At 37.0% G+C, this 13,737-nt stretch overlaps 1 protein-coding gene across 4 annotated transcripts in view; it reads right to left on the reverse strand.

Annotated features, from left to right (window-relative positions):
- Positions 1–13,737, reverse strand: part of LOC107719126 (sodium bicarbonate cotransporter 3) — a 54,786-nt gene that overhangs the window by 13,886 nt on the left and 27,163 nt on the right. For 3 of the 4 annotated variants that reach the window (XM_016526476.1, XM_016526479.1, XM_016526477.1), the window contains exons 3-8: positions 6,843–6,986; positions 6,582–6,720; positions 5,585–5,745; positions 5,310–5,498; positions 2,848–3,270; positions 476–591 (exon numbers count right to left, since the gene is read on the reverse strand). In XM_016526476.1, the coding sequence (XP_016381962.1) occupies positions 476–591; positions 2,848–3,270; positions 5,310–5,498; positions 5,585–5,745; positions 6,582–6,720; positions 6,843–6,986 (1,172 nt within the window). The remainder of the gene's footprint in view (positions 1–475; positions 592–2,847; positions 3,271–5,309; positions 5,499–5,584; positions 5,746–6,581; positions 6,721–6,842; positions 6,987–13,737) is intronic. The other variant, XM_016526478.1, reaches the window with a different exon arrangement.

Consider the following 13,737-nt stretch of genomic DNA (forward strand, 5'->3'; position numbering starts at 1 on the left):
AATGTTTTAAACAAGTAAAGCAAACATTCTTATCCCACAATTATTTAACAAACTGGCCTACTATAAAGCACTGGAATACAGAAATGCTACATGCGTGATGGCCAGTTTTCTTTTATAACAGCTAAATGACAAACGGTAGATGAACCTCATCTACATGTGCTCAACAATGTAGGGTCCCTTGATTATTTGGGAATCATTATAATCACATGGATCATTTTTATATGGTGTAATATAAAATCTTTAATGGTGTTTTTCTTCTTTTTTGTAACTTGACAGTTCCTGGTCACTGTTTACTTTATTTGTATGAAAAAACAGCATCACTGCTCACTAAAGATGCCTGATCTTTACTGCGTTTCAATGCCAAGAAAGAGAAATTAATGAGAAAATGACCCAAAAGTCATTTTTGTGGAACTATTCCTTTAAGTGATAACCATCAACAATATTTACAACAGGACATGATGTAGAGGGAGCTCACCTTGCTAAAGTCTACAGTGCTGTTTTCCCTGCTGCCACCAGCGCTGTTCATACGGCTTTCACTGGGCTTACTGTTCTCCAGGCCCCCCGGTGCCGACTGGGGGGATGCAAGAAGACCTGTTAGGATGAGAAATGAGGAAAGTTGTGGAGGAAGACAGTGGTTAGATGTATAATTATGATTCAAAGCTTTGATATACAGGGAAGGTTAACTGCACACTCATTGTGTGGTCTGGAGTGTGGACATGCAGAGTAGGTCACATGCTTTCTGGATAACATCACACTACAGTGTGTGTGTACATTCATAGACGCTTTGCTGTAAGGTTGAATTTTAAATATTTAGAAAGTGATATTCCCAGAGAATTTGAGAATTCCCATTGCATAACAAACTGTTCCTGGCTTCTGCGTGAGGATTTTTGCTTCACACAGCACAGCGATCAAAAACCATCTAACGATATCCTTAAAGAGGCACTGTAAAACTGTGTAGGCCTGGGATGACATTTCGTGGAAACAAGCTCTCCAGCTATCTGAGCCTGCCGCTTGACGTCAAGCAAACTTAAAAATAAAGGGAGCAAAAAGACCCTCCTTCTATGGTCTTCCCTGTAAACACATGGAACAGACAAATCAGCCACTGCAATTGTTCAATGTCAGTCGCTAGAGCCTGGTCAGGTTTGCAAGCACACAAGGTGCACGCTCTGCCAACACGAACGCAGCAAAGTACAACATGGAGCAACCCTATGACATCACCCACTCCCATTTCAACGGGCTCAGTTTACACCTCTGGAGTTAAGTGTATTCCAAGAGGCCACTGACCTAAAGCGTCACGGGAAGCTTTCTGATCCTTAGCATGACATCATTTATTAGCACCTGTGAGGTACTACCACCCTTCGTAGTGTGCTTAATTTGTGGTGATTCATTTTATTGACCTGGTTTCTGGTGTGCATGTGCTCCAATAGCTAGAGTAGCAACCTGTGACCTCATTGAGTTTGGAAGACCTTTAACAGACCCAGACAGTAAAATTCTAAATCAAAATGAAGTTCCCATAAGCTTGTATGATACAGAATTGTTTGCAAGTGATACAGTGGCTCCAAAATTTAATGCTAGAGATGCTAATTCAAATACTTTTTGAGGTTACTGTACAAAACGGCATTGATTATGGCAACAGAATGCTTACATGTCAAGTCTAAAAATATCACACTAATATCTGAACCACAGTAAGAACATTACAGGTGCTATGTATGTTTCAGGATGTTCTGTATGTATTCTCAGAGAAGGATAAAATGATAAAACAGTGCCAAGTTGAAATGTCTCTTATCAACAGCCAAGATCTCATGGAAGCACTCATGAAAACTTCTGATGGTTTGGTCATGGTGAAACTCAAGGAAAACAAGTGGGGACACAGTGAGACAAAAAGACATTCAAATACTGTTCAGGGTGACAGAGGGCAGGGTGTGAAAGACATGTTTGAGAAAGAGAAAGGAGAGAATGTGACCAACAATGTTGGAGGTATTGCATTGAAAGTAGCATGCGTTACATAATAAGATTGTTTAGGATGTGTTATTTTTCTATTTATTAAAATCTTTTTCATGTATAACTAAAGGTTTGTTTTTGTAATTAATGAAAAAAATAATTGTAAATAAATATTTTATAGTTAAATTTTAATGCATAAACATAAACTTACACTATCCTACTGATGTCTGAGCTTAGCAAGTTGTTGGTGAGAGATCTCAGGTTTACATATGAAATATATAAAATATTGCAAAATCATATTTTTTGTTCCAAATATTTGTTGTTACATTATCCTATTTTAAAACCATTATAAGGAAATGTAAACAAAAAAAGTTTGGGGTCGGAAAGATTTTGTAAAGCTTTTGAAAGAAGTCTCTCATGTTCACCAAGGCTGCATTTATTTGATTAAAAATGCAGTAAAAACAGTAATACTGTGAAATATTATTATAATTTAAATTACTCCTGTTATCAATGTAATTTGAAGATCCTTCAGAAATTATTTTAATATGCGGATTTGTTTCTCAATAAACATTTCTTATTATCATCAGTGTTAAAACAGTTGTGCTGTATGATATTTTTGTTGAAACCGTGATTTTTCAGGACTTTTTGATTAATAGAAAGTTCAAAACAGCAATTTTTTGAAGCACAATTTTTTTGTAAAATTCAAAAAGTCTTTAATGTCACATTTGATAAATGTAATGCAACCTTGTTGAATACAAGTATTAATTAAAAAAAAAATTTTTTTTTTTTGAAAACTAATGTAATTGGTGACTTTTTCTGCGTTCAAACACTCATGACAAACATAGTGAGAGGCCGAGCAAATGTTTCATGCAGGTGACACTTCATGCTGATGGGCTGGATATTTGCCTGACTGCGGTGGGGGCAAGAGCTGTGCCAGCCTGCCTGGGTCATGTGCCACCTGCTCTTCCTGAGGGGCGGGAAACGGTGAGTGCGGTTCCTCCTCCTCCTCGGGTGGGAACACCACAACCTCTGGAATGTCCTCTCTCAATCCCTGTGCCACCAGCAGCTCGGGTCCCTGCTGAGAGGGTCCTGGGGAGCGGAGAGATGATGAAGCGCGGTGGACGGTGGGGGGCGTGTTTTGAGGGGTGGCGAAAGGGGAGGCATTGGGGGAGGCGGAAGGGGATGAGTTGGCGCTCGGCAGAAGCTGGTTGAGAATGATGGAGGAACGGGAACCGCGGGACTCTCTGGAGGGACGGTGTGATCTGGGGGGACTGGAGGTGGAGGAGGTACGTCTAAGGAGGGACAGACGGGAGGCTGAGAGACCCTCCCCTGATGGGACCAGAGCAGGAGGTCAGGAAAGGATGAGGGAAAAGTACGAAGAGAGGAAAAGAAAGTAAACAGACTGCAGATGGAATAAAATAACATTGATGATTAAAATAAAAAGCAAATATGTTGTGATGAGAGCTGGGAGTGTTAGAATGAAGTGAGGAGGTGAGATGGTGGCAAAGAACGGACAGTGCAAATCAGTCACATGATTCAACACCCAAAGACATGACCATCACACACTGATCGTTAACATTTTAATTAACTTTGCTAGCTTGTTTTTTGTTGTAAACCATCACAGAACCTTCATTCAACTCAGGGTTAGGCCTGTTTCACAGAAGTTTCTGAATGGGGCCTATTTTTGCAATGCAACAAACTCTGAATCAAGCAGAAAACACGTTGAAATTAGTGGTCGACTGATAAATTATAATACACCAAGGCCGATATATCGGCCGATATTTGGCATTTTTCAAATATCGGCATTGGCCGATAAGTTTTTCTGTTTGGCCGATGCGTTAGTGGCGCCGGACTTTTATTTTGACGGTGCTGAGAACGGCAGCGCCTGAACACACAGTGCTCACATTCTCCCTCTTGTTCGCTGTCGTCGTTAACAGTTTGGTCCACAGACAGAAGTCTGTCTAATAATCAGATAGGACTGTTAAACAAAGGAATTAAAATGTATACAAAAAAAATATTATAACGATGGCTTTTATATTGTTAGTAATAGAAAGGCAAACATTATAATACTTTCTCGTTTGCCGTAAGCATAACGCAAATACGCATTTATATAATTTAAACAAATCTTTGTATGACTAATGAACATCTGATTTCAAAAACCTTGCAAACTTGCAAAATCCAGCTGTGAGATCTTATGAAGTGTGCATTTGTATCCTGCATGATCGCGTGTTCTCTGCGTGACGGTCGGTCCGTGTGAATTGAATACGGACAGGAGGAGAGTTCAGCTTCACTGCAGACACGTGATCGACAAACTTTAAACTCGTGATTTCAAATTATGCCGCGTTTCATGCTTTTGCCCAATGTCATATTCATGTCATTTTCACTGTGTGCTGTATGTAAAATGAGTGTTTATCTGAAAAAATATGATTCCCAAATCCCAATGCACACAAACTTCCCAGAATACTGAGTACCCTGCTGGTTACAGTGTTTACTTCCTTTTTAATTATATTTTTATTAAACATTTGTGAAAAATACTTTGTCATTTAAAGTATAAGCATGTTTATTTTACACATTTATTTTTTTAATCCATTTTCAAATGATTTCAAATTTCTTAAATATTAAATAAAATAACTAAAATTATATCGGCTTTATATCGGTCATCGGCCACCCTACTTTCCAAGATATCGGCATCGGCTGTCAAAAAACCAATATCGGTCGACCACTAGTTGAAATTGCTTTAAAAATGTTTTATCAACACAATCTTTTGCTATATATATATAAGTTTTCCTATGAAGTAAAATAAAAAATGGAGAAAAACACAAAATTGTTTGCTTGGTTTGAAGAAAGTTCAACATGCAGTGACCTGAACATGCAGCATTTTCCATTCTGTAAATCTGTCTGAATCTAGGTGATTCAAGCTAGATTTTGGGATCTGAGTTTCAATCAATGTAGATTAATCGGTTAAAAAAAATTATCATGCGTGCCATGTGAAACAGGCCTTAGGCACGCAATGACAACACCATGACTTCAGCTCTTCTTTAAGGACGTTGTGGTGCGAGTAAAGACAGGAAATGCAACCAACACAGCACACAGCAATGGCCTGAAATCAGTCAATGAAACGTGCCATGCACTTGTCAAATATGCTGAAAGAAATGGCGCATCTAGTCACATATACTTCCTGTCGGATGTCTAATAATAACTGCTCACCAGACTCAAGGACCCTGTGCACCCCTACTTCCTTCATTTCTTGTTTTTGAGTGGGGAAAAGGATCAATAAGTGGTGGTTTTAATAGAATCTTGTTCAAAAGTGTTAGGTTCTTTTGAGTAAATATTAGAAAGAAAAAGTCGAGCACAGCAAAAGCTCTCACCATTCCTCTCAAGCAAGTGCGGGTCTGAATGTTTCTTGCCTATGTCAGCGAAGGAGCGTACAAGCGGGATGCGATTGCTGAGTTTCTTCTCATTCTGGTGGTGATGTCTCTTCAGCACGGCGTCCCGCACCTTCTCCCTCAAACTCTCGTCCAGCTGCTCAGACGCCACCATGTTGTCTAATACCATGTCTGGGAACAGGGAGAGACATTCATTTTTCAGACATTCATTTTGTTTGTACTGAGATATAAGGGTTTATCTATTGGCCAAACCTTACCTGCTATCTCCTCAATGGTGTTTGCTCTCATGTCCAGCATGACTGTGCCATTGAGAATGCAGCTCCGTAACTCAAACAGGCTGTGCAGGGAAAGTGTGGCGACGTAGGGCTTACTCCAGCGCTCTCCTCCATCCTCTACATCCTCCTCAAACTTCAACCACCTGCACCAAATAGGATTTGAAGTTAACCAAGTATTAAAACAAGTATTCTGACACTTCCTGGTGGTCAAACATTCAGGTTTTCCATAGCGTATATGAAGAACTATACCTTGAGAGGAAATCACACAAGGAAACATCACACATAAAATTTGTTGAGACCAGCTGGTTTAAAGTCATTGTGAAAATGGCTACAAAAAAAAAACAAGGTGGCCACTGGTTGATATAATAGGACATATAAAATATATAATAGGACATAAAAATACATTTAAAATGTTAGCAAATAAGATACACAATTTCTGAAATTAAATGCATTTTACATGACATTAAATGTGTTTTTCCCCATATTCATACTCATAACTGAAAAACACTAAACTCGGTTAATCAGTCAAAATGGCCCTTTATTATGGAGCAATTTGACACACTAAATTAATTAAATAAATAAATATAAAAATGAAATTATTAAATACACCATGGAATGTTAATAAATAAAAGTACAATAAAATGCAAGAACAAATCAATAAGACATGAAATACAACATCTTTTTATGTTATATGAAAAAGGACTTGAATTGAAATATGCCTTAAAATGTGAAAACTCATGTAATGTTAAATGAAATACACCTTGGGAAAAAAAAAAAAAAGGCAACATAAATCAAATCACTATTATCACAAAATAACTGAATATATAAATATTTAAAATCAATACAAATAAGCCTAATGAAAGTGTTTTTCACACCTTATCTATTAGGGATGTTTTTTATTTATTGCAACATTCCATGACGTATTAAATAACTTATATACACACACAAAAACAACCACTACACACAGTGTTGTCCTTACCTGGCCGTCTCTTTCCACTCGTAAGCCTGTCCGCTGCGGAAGGACAGCTCATCGAGCTCCGTGAAGAGGTCATGAGGAATATGCTCCTCATCATCATCCTCAGTGCCAAGGATAAACTGGACCCTCTGTGAGGGAGTGTCTGCAGACATGAGTAAAAAAAACACAGCCAATGAGTCAAGATACTCAAAGCAAAACAAGAAATTATTACCATTTATTTATGAAAATTAGTTGCATTGAGACATTTTAGACTGTTATTCTTACCGTACGCTGGCGATTCTCTCCCATCCTCTCGCTCTGACCCTCTGTCCTTCCTTTTCCGATGGTGCTTGTGACCACGGTGGCGATGTCTACGTCTGCTTTGTCTTCCTAAAGGTACGTGTACGCCCACGTAAACTGCCCTGTGACCTATAAAGAGAAGGGCTTTATTACTCTGTCCTGTACTGCATGTGAGAGGAGGTTCTTTTTTAAGTCCATTATGGACAGGAAAAGGAAGAGATCAAATACAACATACAAACAGTGTTCCAGACACACAAGATTAATTATTAATTGTCTGAACTGTCTATCTCAGGAGTAAGCATTTCCTGAGCCACATTTCTATGCACAAAAAGAAAAACGATGTTGACATAAACTGAAAAAATAAATGCACCATCCACTAATACTAAGAACATGTTTCTATCTTATTGGTGTGTAAGAGCATTCTTTTGTCTAAATAATTTTATTTTGAATTTTATTTTGAGGTATAAAAAGGATCTATTGCTAACATATCTTTATTACTAAAAAATAAATAAGTAAAAGTAAACAAAAAAAAAACACTAAAACTGAAATCTATCATTTTACATGCTACCAGCAAATTTAGGCATTATAATTTTCCAATGTACTGTATGAAATATATATTTATGTATTTATTTTGAGGAACCACCAAAATAATAGGTCCAAGATCGCCTGAACGAGTTGGTCTTAGCCCGATTGCAAATGGACTCAACAAATCAAGTGGTATCATAATTCAGAATGGGAAATATGTTATATAAAAAGTAGGGATGCAGTATCGGTATCGGGCCCGATACTGAGCTCCTGTACTCGTACTCGTTAAAATGTCCCGATACCAAACGCCGATACCACGGATGTTCGCTTACTTAGCACACATCATTTAGATTAAAACTAAATCGTAAATATAAGACAATTTATAGGGGCATTCACTATAAACGTCATTTATTTTCACCCTTAAGCATACACGAATTTCTGGCGAAAGTGAAACTAACAGCTTGTGTGAAATGCGCAAGGCTGTACTGTACTTGTCCCTCACATTCTGCACCAGTACAAATACGGACACGCGTTGCGCGTGTTTTGCTTGCTTCATGAGTGTTATATGAGTGGCTTTGGAAAATAAATCACTTCACGTTTCAGATGAAAAAAGCGCGACTTCTTTTTATGAAAATCACGGTTAGGAGATAGCGAGTGGTTCCCTGCATTTTTACAGCAAAGCGCGTGATTACAGTACTAAGCCGCTGCATAATGCTATTAAATTAAAGATGATGTACCATAGAGTAAAAAAATGAACAGTGAAAGTAACAAAAACTTGTAAAATACATTTGAATGGGCATAATTAAGTGTGAAAATAAATTTGAAAGCATAAAAACAAGTTTCATTTATTCTTACAATAGCCTTATGATTTTTTTTCCTCAGAAATTCTGTGTATTTACATTTTTAAGGCATAAAATATTCATTTAATTTATCTTTTAATTAATGAAAATTAAACAAATTTAATTTTTTGGAAAATAAAGGGGATTTAATATTACAATGACAAACATTGAAGAAATATTGTATGATTATTCCTTAAAAATAAGGTTTTAATAATTTTAGTAGTAGTAGCCTACTAATAGTATTAGTAGTATTATACAGCCTACATTCTACTGAACAATATCTCTGGCACAGTGTCTTCAAGTTAAACCGAACTTTTATTTTGACGTGTGGAAAAAGTGGTATCGGTGCATCCCGAATAAAAAGCAGCAGTGTCTGATTCAGTGAGTGAGTACATTAGTTAATGCAAATCCTAAAACGCTATGTAAACGCTCTTCTCACAAGAACGCTGTCCCAACGAAGCCTTGATCCCCACTGCATTACAAGTTATAATTTCATTTTAAATATTATAATTTAAATATAATTATAATATTTCATATTATAATTTTTTAAAATATATAAAAATATAAAAATATTTTATATAATATAATTAGAATATTTAAAATTATATAAATATTTAACATTATTTAAATTAAAGTCGTCATTCCCACTCTAACTGGTAAATATAATTTTTGTATGTAATTTATCATTTAGAGTGGGAATGACGGCTACATTTGTGTAAGTGTTTGCGAATGTCACAACAACTAAAGATAACGCCACATTAAGCCTGCGGAACGAACTTGTCAATGCATCTTGATGACTGATGCTGAGGAACGTAAACAGGTGAACTCTGACCAATAAGAGGACAGTTTTACTCACACGTGACTTCCATAAACAAAGTTTGGTACGCTTTGCAATGATGGCTTGTGAAAGCGAACCGAACCAAGAAGAAAATGCTGCATTGTAACAAATTAAGTCTCTGTTTTGCAACAGCAAACAATGTACAGGTCTGAAAACACCCTAAAATGTAAAAATAAGGGAAATATGCACACACAATTATTTTATTGTTCAATACTGAAAAGAAAATCTCATAATACTGGTGGATAACCAACATGGTACCGATTTATCCACCCAGAACAATCTAGCATCACGGAGGCATGTTTACATTGGGATTTTTAAAACAAAACCCCTAGAGTAAAAAAGTGGCAGTAGTGTTCTTAGGTTCCAGTACACATATTCCAAACTTCTGCTGAGCAGCCCTCTTAAACTCCACGTAAACCAATCTGACACTGCGAACAAACTGTGCGAGAAAACCGGTGTGCTTTTAACAAACACATAAATAGCATCTTAACTGTCTCTGGCATGCTTTAGGGAAAGCTTAAAAGTTAAATCTGCCACCCATGCTTGAGTTATTGTGTTGAAGGTAGGCTTCTGGGAAGCAAAAGCTGCTTGCGTCACAAGAATGATGTGAACAAGGAAAGAAAACACCAAGCAATTTAAAGCTAACTTCATTCAGCCGGCTCATAGTGTGAGGGTGGGACGTGTGTGAACGCATGTGTGGTCTGTGTAAACGCCTGCTGTGTCTACACCAATTTCACACGCTTGTCTGCGCAGAGAATGCAAGGGAGGCTGAGAGCAGAGTACACACTTTGTCAGTCACAACAGCTCTTGAAAACATCGAGACACAGAGGCAATGTAACTTATCTTGTGTGCTTCAATCCTGCAAAGCACGCATTCCACAATGAACAGAGTCACTGCTGACTTCCATACACACACTGAGGTCAAAGGTCTCCAAGGACATAATTAAATAAGTGAAACACTAATGGCAATTACAGGTTTTAGTTTACATGGAAAACATATTTAGATAGAGAAGAAAACAGCAGTGCGGATACAAAGCAACACATTGTGAGCAATAAGGAATGGGGCGGTGGAGGTGGGTCGACCAATACTAAAGCTTCCTCACATATTCTGGAGATGTTTGTTCATGTAACGTTATTTATGTCCTCATTAGTGAGATGACAAGTTAATATCACCGGAAGCGCCACGCGCGCTTCAGTACGAGTAGAACACAAAACCGCGCGTCTGCGCCATTCATTAACACATAGACATGCAGAATTCATATTTAAATAGTCGTTTTGCGCCTTAATATTTACAAATATTGTGTGCGCGAGTGTGCGCGATACAGAGAGCGCAACCATTTAACGTAGAGACAGAAATGACATGCCGTCGTGTAAATAAGATAAATAACATAAGGCTATTTAGTTTGTTTAATAAAAGAACAAGGTATAGACATGTTCTATAGCAAAAGTAACTTTAAATGACTTCTGTTGTGATCTGGCGCTATAGAGAAAATTAAATTAAATAAAATTAACTTGACCTTCAAGGGGGGGCGGGCCGCCCCCATAATATAATGGCAGGGGAAACACTGAGTTATTATTGCTTTAGAAACTCTAGCTAAAAAGGTACAGTTAACATTCATTTCAGTTAACTGAATTAGTTAACTTCAGTTAGTTAACTATAATAGTTAATGAACCCTGTTGTACAAGCTCTCTTGCAGGGCTTAAGAACAGAATACAATAAACCATCTACAAAAGAAAACCTTTAATCAAATAATTAAATTCCATTAAATAACAAATAATGTAGCCATATGTAAACCCCCCCCCTCCTTACTAGAACTTACTATACTTACTTGCATACATTTCTTACTATTATTAAAGTTGAAAACAGCTTTTACGATTTGATAATATTCAAAAGTTTGGGGTAAGATTTTTGTAAAGAATTAGCGGGCCGCCCCCCTAATATAATGTCAGGGGAAACACTGCATGGTCACTATTTACTTTGAAAAGAGCAGCTTAAAAGTTGTTCAAAACCTTTATGAGTTTCCTTCTTCTGTTGGACACAAAATAAGATATTTTTAAGATCGTTGGTACAGTTACAGGTAGGTATTTTATTTCATACCATAGAAGTCAATAGCTACCATTAACAGTTTTGTTACCAACTTGATGGTGAATAAAAAATGAAAGAATTTCAATATTAAAAAAGGATGTGTGCAGACCTCTTTTGCGCATGCAACGTTTCACTAGCTTGCTCCCTTGATGCCCGCCCTCAGTGCTCTCTCAATGCCAACGGCTCGCTTGCTCAACACAACCCAGCATTGCAATATGCAATAATTCCAGCCAATCAGAGACGAGGCTGCTTAATTCTGATTGGCTGCCTTGACAACCATTCACAACATTTCTTGCATTACCTCGGCTGCAGAAGAGGAAAAATACAGTCGGTGGAGGTGGGTCGACCAATACTAAAGCTTCCTCACATATTATCTTGACACTCCCCTAAACACCAGCTTCAAAACAACAGCTCTGTGCAGAGCTACATGCCTGTGAAAACCCATCCTGGTCCTTACTAATTACAATAATCAGCCAAGTTACTCAGATGGCAGGAAAAACAAAAAAATTATAAAGATATCAAAGCACATAAAGCTGAGGAGTTAAAACTGGCAATAAAAAGACCTGACTCACTGATCTACATCTGTTACGATTAGATCGCTGTATGTGTCTGGCAGAAAGGCATGAACAAAGATAACAAAAATCCTATCTGAGATCTAAAACCTTAAGCAATATTTTTTTTAAAAAGTCTGTCTTCATTTACTCGCCCTCATGTCACTCCTAACATGACTTTCTTTCTTTCTCCAATGGATCACAAAAGTAGATGTTTCTATATACAAAGTAAAAGGGGACTAGGTCTGTCAAGCTCCAAAAAGGTAAATGAAAGTAGTCCATATGATTCATGCACCCTTATATTCAGGTGTGCATAATTATTAAGCAGGTATTGTATTAGTTTTGAATATTTCTCATGGGCATTCAGTTCGCGCAGAATTGTGGCAGAGATGTAATCCCATACTTTTTCAGGCTTTCACCGCAGCCTCTTTCAGTTTTGGGGGGTTACTCCCATCAGTCTCTTCCTTAGCAGGTAAAATGCATACTCTATAGCAGTGGTTCTCAAACTGGGGTACGCGTACCCCTGGGGGTACATGAGATGACGGAGTGGGGTACGCGAACAAAATTCTGAGTTTTGGCATTCATTTAATTTTACCCCAACTTAAAGTAACATTAAAACCGAACATGAATTTCTGAAAAATTATAAAGATATCAAAGCACATAAAGCTGAGGAGTTAAAACTGGCAATAAAAAGACCTGACTCACTGATCTACATCTGTTACGATTAGATCGCTGTATGTGTCTGGCAGAAAGGCATGAACAAAGATGAAAATTATAAAGATATCAAAGCACATAAAGCTGAGGAGTTAAAACTGGCAATAAAAAGACCTGAATCACTGATCTACATCTGTTACGATTAGATCGCTGTATGTGTCTGGCAGAAAGGCATGAACAAAGATAACAAAAATCCTATCTGAGATCTAAAACCTTAAGCAATATTTTTTTTTAAAAGTCTGTCTTCATTTACTCGCCCTCATGTATTTAATTTTACCCCAACTTAAAGTAACATTAAAACCGAACATGTATTTCCGACAAGCAAAATGCCGCTTCTAATGTAAAAACCGGAAAATGGGAGTGCCGTAAACGGTAAAATGCATGATATCCAATAAGCTTACCTCATATTTTGCGGTCAAAACTTATTGCATCCACACAAGCAGCGTGCATATGATAGGATGCCCGCCTAATATGCTGCTTCAGCAAATCGCGCTGCTGTTCAATGTATCTTTAAAGTAGATCTTCACTTAATAGCATGAAGCTGTATGTGTCTGGCAGAAAGGCATGAACAAAGATAACAAAAATCCTATCTGAGATCTAAAACCTTAAGCAATATTTTTTTTAAAAAGTCTGTCTTCATTTACTCGCCCTCATGTCACTCCTAACATGACTTTCTTTCTTTCTCCAATGGATCACAAAAGTAGATGTTTCTATATACAAAGTAAAAGGGGACTAGGTCTGTCAAGCTCCAAAAAGGTAAATGAAAGTAGTCCATATGATTCATGCACTATATTCCAAGTGTTCTGAAGCAGCACAATAGCTTTGTGTGAGGAACAGACCAAAATTTTAAATCATTCATTAAAAACACTGGTTTGAAAATCTTTCTTGACAGCCATGGCAGTGTTTCCCCTGTGTTTAGATTCCGTTTTTTTTAATGGTTAAATTACATTTTATTAATCAAAAAGCATGTCTAATTTATTAAAATCATGAAACTTAATTTATTAAAAGTTTAACAAAAATGTTTAAACTCTCTTCGATACAGACGCACTCTGTGATTGTTATTGTTTTCATGTTTAAGATACGAGCAAGAATGCAAATGTCCCTGAATATCCAAATGATGGCAAATGTGCCATAAATTTTTACAACAGTTCAACAAAAAAAAGGTAATATTAAGTGAACATTTTACATTTTAAATGTAGCCTACATATTAAAATCATGAAACTTAATTTATTAAAAGTTTAACAAAAATTACGTTTAGGGCCCAAAAACTTTTTATTTTTTCTAACCTTATGTTTTATTGTTACCAAATTCTGTGTTTTAGCATGTCT

Source organism: Sinocyclocheilus rhinocerous, unplaced genomic scaffold (genome assembly GCF_001515625.1).
Source record: "Sinocyclocheilus rhinocerous isolate Xijiao unplaced genomic scaffold, SAMN03320098_v1.1 scaffold1084, whole genome shotgun sequence".
NCBI classification, from domain to species: domain Eukaryota; kingdom Metazoa; phylum Chordata; class Actinopteri; order Cypriniformes; family Cyprinidae; genus Sinocyclocheilus; species Sinocyclocheilus rhinocerous.